This window comes from Ambystoma mexicanum, chromosome 2q (genome assembly GCF_040938575.1).
Source record: "Ambystoma mexicanum isolate Mex_15411 chromosome 2q, UKY_AmexF1_1, whole genome shotgun sequence".
NCBI lineage: Eukaryota > Metazoa > Chordata > Amphibia > Caudata > Ambystomatidae > Ambystoma > Ambystoma mexicanum.
In genome coordinates, this window is record NC_090924.1 from 1,436,243,178 (window position 1) to 1,436,256,985 (window position 13,808).

General features: G+C 47.5%; 1 protein-coding gene across 1 annotated transcript in view; it reads right to left on the reverse strand.

The window, feature by feature from the left end:
• Nucleotides 1-13,808, reverse strand: part of F8 (coagulation factor VIII) — a 906,500-nt gene that overhangs the window by 264,488 nt on the left and 628,204 nt on the right. Inside the window, exon 9 of the mRNA XM_069648978.1 lies at nucleotides 10,499-10,673. Coding sequence (XP_069505079.1) covers nucleotides 10,499-10,673 — 175 coding nt within the window. The remainder of the gene's footprint in view (nucleotides 1-10,498; nucleotides 10,674-13,808) is intronic.

Here is a 13,808-nt window from a genome sequence, read left to right on the forward strand (position 1 = left end):
CGTAAAAGGAATGATCTCACGGAGCAAATGGAAGTGTTTTATGTGCTACGTGTTGAATGCACTTTGCAATCCACCTGGAGATGGTTGTCTTGGTGACTATATCCTCTTCAATGTCTGCAGCAAAAGAGAAATGATTTGGTTTACGAATTTCTTTGAGTTTGCTAAGGTAGACCATGACCGCTCTTCTTACGCCTATCATGTGATGCGCTTGTTCTGCCCTGCTTTGCGCGTTACGGAAAGAAGCTGGTAACGCAATTGATTGATTGACATTGAATTTTGAAATGTACTTCGGTGGGAACCATGGGTGTACTAGTTAAACCACAGTAATAGTTACGAACAGTTATGTGACTTATAAAACCTGTAGTTCACTGATTCTTCTGATCGATGTTCTGGCTATCAAGAATGCAACCTTTTGGAGATGCTCTATGCATTGGTTCAAAAGGGAACCCCATGAACGCTTACAGAACTGTATTAAGATCACAGCCAGGCGGAGGATGCAGGATTGGTGGGTATATGTGTGTGCCCCCTTCCCTAAAAGCTTTAACAGCATGAACCTTCCCCCATGAGACCCTAGGTTGGAAGGTAGTGTTTGCTGCAAACGTCCACCATCTGCTACATACTTTGGAACTCTCCTGCTGCACACAACGCATGACCACTCTACCTTTAGGTGTAGCTTAAAATTCGGTTTGATCCCAGGACAATTGGTCTAAATATGTTGCTACATCTCAAGCTTTTCTTAGCGCCTTGATTGCTCATGCAATGCGAGTTGCTACGCTATATAGAAAGTCCTCTATCTAACTAATGCTGCAAGGTGGACTTAAAGGGAATTGTAAACTAGTCCAGTACGTATAGCACATATGGGACTATATGTGCTGGAGGGCTGTCAATCAGGTTGACGGTTGATTTTGAACATCAGATGATGAGTCACTCCCATTTATTGTAGTAGCAGTGTCTAGTATTAGGCTTTTCAGCCATAAATGGCCAAACTCTCTGACTTCAGGAGCCATGCTGCCAAGTTCCATTCGTGTGGGTCTGGGTTTAATACTTGACTCCGTTGCTGTGTTAGTAATTTGGAGTTTCACCGGCAGTCGAATCAACATTTTCAAGAGGTGGGGTATCTCGTCTGCCTTGCCCGTATTGGTGCAATAAGAGTCAATGTCAATTGTTTGTGTATTATCTTGTTTACTATATTGTGGAGTATGTGAGCCGGGGGGAAAAGCGTAAGCAATTATCCCCGAGCAATTCATCCATTGTGCGTTCTTTGCAGACCCCTTCTGTGGGCACCTAGAGGCATTGGTTGGGCTTCCGGCCTTTGCGGCTGTTGGGAACGGATCCACTGACAGAGTGCCCCATAACACGAAGATCTGTCTCAGTGTTTTTGTGCCTATTTCCCTCTCGTGATCTTAAATGAGCACGCTGCTGTCTGCTGAGCAGGTGTGATCCCCATGTAGACCATTGGGCCAGTATTGACAGGGGTCTTCAGAGCATGCCCCCTTGTTTGTTTATATAAAACAGCAGTGGTATTGTCTGAATTGACGAGCATATCTCTTGTCCAGAATGTGGTTCTGGAATGATTGTAGCATCATCTCTATAGCGTAAAGCACTTACACTTCTATGTGATGCTTTGCCTGATGCTGCGACCACGCGCCCTGCGTCCTGAACCTGTGACTATGGGCTCCCCATCTGACATGAGAGGTATCTGCAGTGGTGGGTACCTAGACTGGCAGGATGCTGAAAGGTCTTCCCTTTAGATGGTGTGTCTCTGTACACCACTGTAGACTGTTCATCACCTTTTGCCACACCACCACTAGATCGTCCCAACCGCCAGAGACTTGTGGCCGTTGGTCTGTGAGCCGCCGATGTAGAACGCGCATGTTTAGGCGCGCTAGAGGCACAATGTGAATACACAAGGCCATCACTCCAAATATCTTCACGAGCCTCCGGACTGTTATCTGAGCTCCGGCATGATAACTGGGTATCTGGGCTAGCGCGGCCTGCACCCTCTCTGGAGCGGGATTGGCTATTGTATATTCTGCCTCTAGATTTGCCCCTTGGAACTTGTTGGTTTGAGAAGGTGTGAGCCTTGTTTTTGCATTGTTGATTGAAAATCCACGGTCTTCACAGCATTTTGCACTCCAGGTGCTTCTGTTCCCCTGTTACAAACTAGCTTGTTATCAACCCCTAAAGGATATGCAGGAATGTTTTCACAGCGAAGATTTGCCACCTCATCCCCTTCCCCGACAGTCATTCCCTGACTCTGAACACTCTACTAGTACCTGCAGCTGCACAGTATAAGACGCTATAGCCGCGGTGTGTGTAACTGACATGGGTTGTATAGGCTGTTCTTGGCTTAAACCTTTGACACGCCCGACATCATTCCTCAGCATAATCCCACAGACACACATTGTGCAAATCCTTCCAGGGAAATTTAGAGCTACACCCTGGTCAGAATTTAAAAGGGGGTGTTCTCCATTTATTTTTTAGTCAACAATATGAAATGGAAAGGGAAGAGAGGCTTTCTCCCGGCCCCACTGCGCGCCAAGCATTGACGGGTACCGATACTTTGTCAGCTTTGGTTTTGTTACCGAAAACCGTATTAAATGGGCGTCATCACCAATCGATGGCGTAAAAAAACCAATCTGAAGACATCAGCGCTTGAAGGATCATGGGTCCTCCTACACGTCGGATAGGGAAAGTGTGCCAGGAAGGCCCATGTTAATGCCCTGTTTTCAATTTCAGAACACAAGATGTGGTACTCCGAACCGACCACTAGATGATGGCCTATGCAAAGCATGTGCACCTAATTAGTCAAAAGCCTCAGAAATATATGTGAACATTACCATGCTGTCATAAACTGCCAGGTGGCTGCTTCGGTTACCTCTCCATCTTATGCCAAAGTGCATTCATCTCAGGTGAAACACAGTGCACGGCTCCAGTGTGCCCCTCAAACCCCACTACCTGGCATCAGCTCATTGTAAAGATCACAGATGAGAAGGCCTGGTAGCCCTGCACCCTGATACACCACGTGTGCAGTACCCCAGCTCTCAGTACAGAGGGAGAAGATGGTCGCTGAATGCATGGCCTTGTATGTTTTCTCTCATCACGTTCGCCTTGTGGTGTTTGACACTGAGAGGAAGGTGAACCCCTGTATGCAGATGAAACGTGGGGTTTAGAGAAGACTCGTCCACCAGGATCCTGACTGCAGCGCAGAGGAACTGTGGGAGCTGCAAGTATGCAAGTGTCTAGCAGCCTATCCGGGCTTCGGCTTCTCATAACCGCCCCAAGCTTGGGCTGATGCAGTCTCTCCCAGTGTTTAGAGTCTTGGTACGGTGACACATGGGCAATGATGAACACACCCCTCCATGCTAGAGATTGTCACAGAAGCAGCTACAGCATCTCAGAGGAGTGACCGGGAACCTGCATAGAGTGCTGCTATTGGCTTAAAGTCCTCATGCAGCTGGAATTATGAGTAAAACATTAGTGCTATCTAGTCATGATCTCTACAGACGGGGACAGGAGAGCAATTGTAAACATTGTAATTGGTTATTTATAACGCGCTTAATACCCAGAGGTTTCTAAGTGGGGACCCGGGGATCAAATCTGTGTTGCTCCCTGTCGTCTTGCTTCCAAGACGAATGCGCTGCCCCTGAGCTATCCTCCCGAGCACCATCTTCTCAAATATAGATGACCTCCTACCATATAATTCCTGGTCTGGTATCACGAGGGAAGAAGCATTGTAAAATCTGGGTGGATACTGACTACATTAAGTTAAACAACACATTGGCATGGCCGGTGCAAGCTTTCCACACATGCAGTGCAGGTAAATTATTGGCATGGCCAGTGCAAGCTTCCCGCACATGCAGTGCAGGTAATGCATTGGCATGGCCGCTATAAGCTTTGCTCACATGCAGTGCAGGTACAGCATTGGTATGCCTGGTGCAAGCTTCCAACACGTGCAGTGCAGAAAATGAAAGCCCAATATGCAATACGGAAGCAATCTTTGTATTTTGCTTTCATAGATTTTCGATCAGCATTTGATTCCCTAAATCGAGAACTTTTGTTTCAAAAATTACGATTCTTAGGTTGCCCGGATTCATTGTTAACCCTAATTGTCCAGTTACATACAGAAACAACTATGCGAGTGAGACTAAACATGGAAGGTTTTATGTCTTCATCCTTCATCACATTTGTGGGCCTGAAACAAGGCTGCATTTTAGCATCTTTTTTGTTTAATCTATTTATTCTGGATTTAGGCCAATCCTTTGCTCGTGCCTTATCTGATGCTCCTGAACTAGGAGGGCAGCGTATAGCGTGGCTGCTTTACGCTGACGATCTGGTTTTAATATCGCAGACACCTAGGGGTTTACAAAACTTGTTATCTGTTCTCTTTACATATGTTCAAGACAACCACTTAATTGTGAATCTGGATAAATCACAGATTTTGACCTGCAAAAATGGGGTCGGAAATAAAACTACTAACTACACCGGGTCCATTGGCACTGAAATTATAAAACCTGTCTTAGAATATAAATACTTAGGGCTCATAATCCAGAATACAATAAGTGATCAGTTGCGTTTGATTAATTTGCCGTCTAAACTTACTAACTTGATCTCACAAGCCAGAATTTGAATTTATAAATATGGTACATTTACTTCAAAGCACATTTTACTCTTTTATGAGCAGAAGGTAATACCCATTTTGACATATGGTGCCGAATCAAAACTTCACCTTAATGACCAAATGTGGCACAAGCTCGAATCTTGCTTCTGGAAGAGAGTGTTGCATTTACCAAACTTCACACCTATGCCTATCCTGAGATTTGAGCTAGGCTTGAACTCGATGGCCTGCAGAGTTAAATGGCGGATGTGTTCCTTCTTTCGCAAGTGTCTGTTGGGGCTAGAAAATAATAACATACTGAGTACGGTTGCATATCATCTGACCACCTCGAACCAGGTTTTCCCGCATACATGGCGTACACATGTATTGGAAACTTTGACCGAGGCCGACATAACCATATCACTCCTTGTTGAAAACCCAGTATGCGCCAAGATAAAATATTATCAATGGGCGTGGATATCGAATCATGAAACATGTTTGAAATATAAAGATTTTAATAGTGGAAATTTTGGTCATAAACAACTTGGCCAAGTTGCCTATTATATCTTGAAATGTCCCTCAGCCGATATAAGAAACAAATACTTGCGATTTAGAAAGAACCTGTGGTTAACTCGGGAAGTTCTTGCTAGGCGCCACATTATTCCAGCTGAATGGAGTTATTGTCGTTCTTGTGGGTTGGCCTGTGAAAATTTACAACACTTGATTGTCTCCTGCAGTAGCTTACATGAACAGCGATTCACATTTTTCTCCAATTTGCTGAACCTTTATAGTGAACAAAATGAAACTCAAATTTGGAAATGATTATGTGGGGACATGAAATTCTCGATGATCAAAGCGATAGTTCAGTTTCTTGAAGTAATCCTTCCTGTGGCAGTTACGCTTTAATCATTAGAAGAACACAACTATGAAGTGTATGGACTCAAATGTATTATCTTTTTTTTTATTGAATAATTGTTAATGGTTTTAAAATATGTAATGCAATTAATGTACAGTTTTGAAAAGTTGATTTATTCAGCTATATCAAAATAAAATATAAAAATAAAAAATAAAATGCATTTCTGGCACAAGATTTCCCCTCATGCAGTGCAGGTAAACATTGGCATGGCCGCTGCAAGCTTCCCTCATATGCAGTGAGAGTAAAGCATTGGCATGGCAGCTGCAAGCTTCCCTAATATACAGTGCAAATAAAGCATTGGCATGGCTGCTGCAAGCTTCCCTAATATGCAGTGCAAGTAAAGTATTGGCATAGCCGCGGCAAGCTTTTCTCAAATACAGTGCAAGTAAAGGATTGGCATGGCCACTGCAAGCTTCCATCATATGCAGTGCAAGTAAAGAATTGGCATAGCCACAGCAAGCTTCCCTCATATGCAGTGCAAGCAAGGCATTGGCATGGCCACTACAAGCTACCCTCAAATGCAGTGTGAGTAAAGCATTGGCATGTTCGTTGCAAGCTTTCCTCATATGCAGTGCAAGTAAAGCATTGGGATGGCCGCTGCAAGCATCCCCATATGCAGTGCAAGTAAAGCGTTGACATGGCTGCGGCAAGTTAATCTCATATGCAGTGCAAGTAAAGCATCGGCAGGGCTGCTGCAAGCTTCCCTCATATGCAGTGCAAGTAAAGCATTGGCATGGCCACTGCAAGCTTCCTTCATATGCAGTGCGAGTAAAGCAATGGCATGGCCGCTGCAAGCTTCCCTCATATGCAGTGCAAGTAAAGCATTGGCATGGCCACAGCAAGCTTTCCTCATATGCAGTGCAAGTAAAGCATTGGTATGGCCGCTGCAAGCTTCCTTCATATGCAGTGCAAGTAAAGCATTGGCATGGCTGCTGCAAGGTTCCTCCATATGCAGTGCAGGCAAAGCATTGACATGACCACTGCAAGCTTGCCTCATATGCAGTGCAAGTAAAGCATTGGCAGGGCCATGGCAAGCTTCCCTTATATGCAGTGCAAGTAAAGCATTGGAATGGCCGCTGCAAGCTTCCCTCATATGCAGTGCAAGTAAAGCATTTGCATGGCACCTGCAAGATTCTCTCAAATGCAGTGCAAGTAATCCATTGGCATGGCCGCTGCAAGTTTCCCCCATATGCAGTGCAAGTAAAGCATTGGTATGGCCGCTGTACGCTTCCCCCATATGCAGTGCAGGTAAAGCTTTGGCATGGCCGCTGCAAGCTTCCCTCATATGCAGTGCAAGTAAAGCATTGGCATGGCCGCTACACGCTTCCCTCATATGCAGTGCAAGTAAAGCATTCGCATGTCCACGGCAAATTACCCTCAAATGCAGTGCAAGAAAAGTATTGCCATGGCCGCTGCAAGCTTTCCTCATATGCAGTGCAAGTAAGGCATTGGCATGGCCGCTGCAAGCTTCCCTCATATGAAGTGCGAGTAAAGCATTGGCATGGCCACGGCAAGCTATCCTCATATGCAGTGCAAGAAAAGTATTGCCATGGCAGCTGAAAGCTTTCCTCATATGCAGTGCAAGTAAAGCATTGGCATGGCCGCTGCAACCATCCCCCATATGCAATGCAAGTAAAGCTTTGGCATGGCCGCTGCAAGTTAATCTCATATGCAGTGCAAGTAAGGCATTGGCATGGCCGCTGCAAGCTTCCCTCATATGAAGTGCGAGTAAAGCATTGGCATGGCCACGGCAAGCTATCCTCATATGCAGTGCAAGAAAAGTATTGCCATGGCAGCTGAAAGCTTTCCTCATATGCAGTGCAGGTAAAGCTTTGACATGGCCGCTGCAAGCTTCCCTCATATGCAGTGCAAGTAAAGCATTGGCATGGCCGCTACACGCTTCCCTCATATGCAGTGCAAGTAAAGCATTCGCATGGCCACGGCAAATTACCCTCAAATGCAGTGCAAGAAAAGTATTGCCATGGCCGCTGCAAGCTTCCCTCATATGAAGTGCGAGTAAAGCATTGGCATGGCCACGGCAAGCTATCCTCATATGCAGTGCAAGAAAAGTATTGCCATGGCAGCTGAAAGCTTTCCTCATATGCAGTGCAAGTAAAGCATTGGCATGGCCGCTGCAACCATCCCCCATATGCAATGCAAGTAAAGCTTTGGCATGGCCGCTGCAAGTTAATCTCATATGCAGTGCAAGTAAAGCATTGGCATGGCCACTGCAAGCTTCCCGTATATGCAGTACAAGTAAAGCATTGTCATGGCCGCTGCAAGCTTCCCTCATATGCAGAGCAAGTAAAGCATTGGCATGGCCGTGCCAAGCTACCCTCAAATGCAGTGCAAGAAAAGTATTGCCATGGCCGCTGCAGGATTTCCTCATATGCAGTGAAAGTAAAGCATTGGCGTGGCCGCTGCAAGCTTCCCCCATATGCAGTGCAGGTAAAGCATTGGCATGGCCGCTGCAAGCTTCCCTCATATGCAGTGCGAGTAAAGCATTGGCATGGCCGCTGCAAGTTTCCCCCATATGCAGTGCAAGTAAAGCATTGGCATGGCCACGGCAAGTTACCCTCAAATGCAGTGCAAGAAAAGTATTGCCATGGTGGCTGCAAGCTTTCCTCATATGCAGTGCAAGTAAAGCATTGGCATGGCTGCTGCAAGCTTCCCTCATATGAAGTGCGAGTAACGCATTGGCATGGCCACGGCAAGCTATCCTCATATGCAGTGCAAGTAAAGCATTGGCATGGCCGCTGCAAGCTTCCCTTATATGCAGTGCAAGTAAAGCATTGTCATGGCCGCTGCAAGCTTCCCTCATATGCAGTGCAAGTAAAGCATTGGCATGGCCACTGCAAGTTTTCCTCAAATGCAGTGCGAGTAATCCATTGGCATGGCCGCTGCAAGCTTCCCCCATATGTAGTGCAGGTAAAGCATTGGAATGGCCGCTCCAAGCTTCCCTCATATGCAGTGCAAGTAAAGCATTGGCATGTCTGCTGCAAGATTTCCTCATATGCAATGCGAGTAAAGCATTGGCATGGCCGCTGCATGCTTCCCTCATATGCAGTGCAAGTAAAGCTTTGGCATGGCCGCTGCAAGCTTCCCTCATATGTAGTGCAAGTAAAGCATTGGCATGGCCGCTACACACTTCCCTCAAATGCAGTGCAAATAATCCATTGGCATGGCCACTGCAAGCTTCCCCCATATGAACTGCAGGTAAAGCATCGGCATGTGCACTGCAAGCTTCCCTCATATGCAGAGCAAGTAAAGCGTTGACATGGCCGCTGCAAGCTTCCCTCATATGCAGTGCGAGTAAAGCATTGGCATGGCCGATGCAAGCTTCCCCCATATGAAGTGCAGGTAAAGCATTGGCATGCCCACTGCAAGCATCCCTCATATGCAGTGCAAGCAAAGCATTGGCATGGATACTGCAAGCTTCCCTAATATGCAGTGCAAGTAAAGCAATGGCTTGGCCGCTGCAAGTTTCCCTCAAATGCAGTGTGATTAAAGCATTGGCATGGCCGCAGCAAGCTACCCTCATCTTCAATGGAGGTAAAGCATTGGCATGGCAGCTGCTCAATTCCCTCGTATGCAGTGCAAGTAAAGCATTGGTATGGCCACTGCAAGCGTCCCTCATATGCAGTGCAAGTAAAGCATTGGCATGGCCGCGGCAAGCTTGCCTCATATGCAGTGCAAGTAGAGCAATGGCATGGCCGCTGCAAGTTTCCCTTATATGCAGTGCGAGTAAAGCATTGGCATGGCTGCTGCAAGCTTTCCTCATATGCAGTGCAAGTAAAGCATTGGCATGGCCGCTGCAAGCGTCCCTCATATGCAGTGCAAGTAAAGCATTGGCATGGCCGCAGCAAGCTTCAGTCACATGCAGCGCAGATAAAGCACTGGTTTGGCCAGTGCAAGCTTCCCTCATATGCAGTGCGAGTAAAGCATTGGCATGGCCGCTGCACGCTTCCCTCATATGCAGTGCAAGTAAAAAGCATTGGCATGGCCTCTGCAAGCTTCCCTCATATGCAGTGCAAGTAAAGCATTGGCATGGCCGCGTCAAGCTTCCCTCATATGCAGTGCAAGTAAAGCATTGGCATGGCAGCTGCAAGCTTCCCTCATATGCAATGCGAGTAAAGCATTGGCATGGCCGTGCCAAGTTTCCCTCATATGCAGTGCAAGTAAAGCATTGGCATGGCAGCTGCAGGCTTCCCTCATATGCAGTGCGAGTAAAGCATTGGCATGGCCGCGGCAAGCTTCCCTCATATGCAGTGCAAGTAAAGCAATGGCATGGCCGCTGCAAGCTTTCCTCATATGCGATGCAAGTGAAGCAGTGGCATGGCCGCGGCAAGCTTCGGTCACATGCAGTGCAGATAAAGCACTGGTTTGGCCAGTGCAAGCTTCCCTCATATGCAGTGAAGGTAAGGACTGGGACAAGCGTGAAACTGACTAGGCATAATGTCTTTTCCGATAAACAGTTTAATAGGTGAAGGCCGCTGAAGTATATTTATTGCCTTCCGTGAAGTGGACCTCTATGTTACAAAGTGCATTTTGTTATATTTTCTTTGCAGTGCTTGTAGCTGTACACCTAGAGGGCGCCAGCATTGCGCTTGGCATTTTATACAGTTGTGCAGTACAGTTGGTGGAAGGAGAGAGGGATTTTTATTTGTACAGCAGGTATTATTGATAGTATAAAATGAGGATTTGTGTACATATTTGCAGCCATGAGGTTTGCACCAAGTGTGAATAGTGTAATCTTACCCACAACTGTGTAGGAAGACAGTCAGGATTTTCTCACTTGCCAGTGCCAATTTCCCAACCCGGAAGAGCACCCGTAGTCTGTGACCTTGGCCATAGTCTAACTCCATAACTGCCACACCTCAGGCCATCAGTACTGTCCTCTGCCTAACCATCTGCCCTCTCCACACGCAACTCCAGTCTCCGCCGCCACCAGATGCAACCAACCTACTGCCATACCAGCTGCTCACCTTGAACTTATCCCCAACTTCTGCTCGCAGAACTGGCCCCAGCAGTCCTGTGCTCGGTGTCTCAGACACTTTGCTCTGCCTGAAAGTCCCATCCATGTATTCTACAAAGATGGCCTTCTTGTATCGGCTTCCGATGCGCTGCGGACCAGCCTCCAGAAACTGGCTTTGGTATCGTCTGCGGAGAAGCAAAGAGTACAGAGTGTGAAACAGGTCGCCAGCGGGCACAAGGATATCTTACAATGCCACACTGGGCACAGCAACGTCCTGACAGTGTGGTGTCCAGGGAGTGGCCTGAGGTGGCACGTGCTACCCCAGGAATCTGATTGGCCACCCCATTATCCTAAACTGTGATCATTATGTGTGTGTGCGCTCGTACTTCATGCAACCCCTACATAAGTCAGTGCCCCACTTGGGCCACCCCATTCAAAAGAGTCTGGACATGCCACTACATCCTAAACAGCCATAAATGGGCACAGGGATGTCCAGTCCAACCCTCTCTAGGGAGAGCCTGCAGTGGGCACAGACACACCCTCTACAATCCCTTAATGGGCACTGGGGTGTCAGACACCAGCCCAGATATGCAGGAAAATACTGCACAGCCACCTAGATTCAGCACAGACATCAATGATCAAAGCTCACACCTGAGAGCCCTCCAAGTAAGCGGTACCAAAAGTCACGGTCTGGCTAAAAACATTTGACCTAAAACATTTGATCGAATTTTTTTGATTTTTTTTCTGTCAAATTTAATTAAATATATACATGGGATGGGTAAGGGTATAGATTAGGTTGAGGGGGACTAGGGGGGTTGTGGGGCGTCTCTCCCTGCATTTTGGACAAAAAAAAGGTCAAATAAATTATATCAAATGTGATTAGGTTAAATGTTTTAGGTCAAATAGAGCCAAACCGGCTCAGTGCCTGCCCTGCTGAGCTTGCAGCTCAGCCGCTACCACCCTCTCCAGACTAAAGAGCAACTGACGTGAGCCCACTGCACCCCTCATAGAGCAGTTTGCAGGGCTCAGTACCCTCATTTGAGGACTGAATTCTGATTACAGGATCGGTGGGGCTTTTGCACTGTCTCAATCTTGTGGGACGGTAAGGTGCCTGCCCATGGCACTAGGGCGCCACACTGCCCTTCCTGGGGTCAGTCATGAGTCCTCTCCAATCATGGGTGGTCTAAAAACCTCCTGAGGACCTGGACCTCAAATGGGGACCTGGCTCAGCAGGGTGCATGGTGTGTGAGCCCCTCCATCCGCTTCAACTGAGACAGCCAGTAGCAGAACGAGGAAAAAATAGCCCCACAGGACAGGACTTGGGGTGTGTGGGAGTGGATGCAGCTTGGTGTCGGCAGTCTTTCAGCCACTTTGGTGAGACCTCGAGGGCGTGGGGGTGGATGCTTGTCATGGTGATATGGTTTTCTAATATGTAACAATGTTTTTTAGAAATATGCCACACTTTGCCATAGTGATAACACCGTGCAGCTTTGCACATCCACCGGTGCAAATTCTCTGTTCTCTGGCCCCAGGCTGTTTGTCAATCCCTGCTAGACATGAGCGCTCGACCACGTTGCCTACTCGCCAAGACGTGCTGATGATAAAATCAGTTCTGGCCAAGACGTGCTGATGATAAAATCAGTTCTGGCTAAGTGTGCCCCCCAAGTCTGCAAACAATAATTAGGCGATTTTACCCGAGGTGGCGGGCCGACCTGCCAGCAATGGCCCGCTGCCTAAGTTCAAGACCTGAGCGAAGTGAGGTTCTCTAAGAGACCATCAGTGCCGTTACCAGCCATCTGAGCCGACTGCCAGCGGTGATTAGAACCCACGAACCTCACACGCAGGTGCTATGGACTTTTTAGAATTAAAAAAAGAATGAAGCAGACGTTACGCAGTGGTTCCTGAAGCCGCTGCACTTCTAAGTCCCTTCTCATTGTTGATGACCAGGAGTCATCATCGAAGAAAAGGGAATTATGTTATGTTATATGCATTCGTCTCGGGAGGATAGCTCAAGGGCAATGTGCTTGCCTTGGAAGCAAGATGACACGGAGCACCACAGGTTCGATTCCTGGGTGGGCGAGTAGAAACCTCTGGGTATTAAGCGCGTTATAAATAACCTATCATATCATATTATAAAGCGCACGTCCACCCAAAGGCATCTTGGCGCTAGAAATACAGCAGATACAGCCTAAAGGACCAGCAAAGCCACCTAAAAAAGAAAAGTCTGAAGAGAACGCCTTAACTTGAGGTGGTTCTAAGTGGCCTACAGAGAAGGAGGCAGTGAGTTCCAAAGTTTCGCAGCGGTGAACAAAAAGCCCTGACCACACAGATTAACATCCTGGGAACACAAGGAACATCCTGGCATGTAAGGCTGAAACAGCCTGGCCACAGAATGCCTGGTGAACTAGGCCCAATGACCTAAATTCAATCAGTTTCGAAACAGGAACAGCCCCGGGGAGATGTGGGAGCCATACGGGGTGCCGGTAGCAAATCGAGCTGCAAGATTCCGAATTTATAAGCGATGTATCAAATACAGAGGTTGGGCTAAAAAAAGAGAGTTACAATAATCAATCCGACTGGGAACCAAAGAGGCAACCACTGGAGCAGAAGAAGGGAGAAAAGGTACAATCCTACAAAGAACTCTAAGATAGATCTGACCTTGCCATGTGTAGAGAGGGTGGAGGACGCTTTAAAGCCTAGGTCACTTATGACCGGCACTGGGGTAGGAAAAGCACCTAGAACAGGGGGCCAGAAGGAACAAGTGCACAGGGTAGTGGCAGAGAGGGGACCAACCAATAGTACCTTCGTTATGTCCCCATTCAACGTAAGCCAATTGTCACCCATCCAACAACCCACAGCCTCCAAACAACCCCTAAATGAGTGGCGGTGTCCGGCTGAGAGGGATTACCCCGCACAGTAATCTGTGTATCATCAGTGTAGGAGTAGCAGCAGAGACCATGGGAGGGGATGACACCGGCCAGAGGCTGTATGTAGTTATTAAATTGGGCAGGAGGTAAGGTGGAGCCCTGGGGGACACCACAAGCAAGAGAACAAGAAGAAGAACGAAAAGAAAACAAAGATAGGGCTTGACCCCTATCAGTCGGGACAGATGTAAACCAGGAGAGGACCGGGCTGGATAGTCCAGCCAGGGCTAGGCATTTCAACAGGAGGGGGTGGACCACCGTAGTAAAAGCAGCCCAGAGGTCTAATAAAATCAGAGCACCATCTCCCCTCTGATTGGAAATCCAGGATAGATCGTCAATCGCAGAGACCAGAACACGCTCCATGCAACGGCCCGGTCTAAAGCCGGCCTGGAAGGG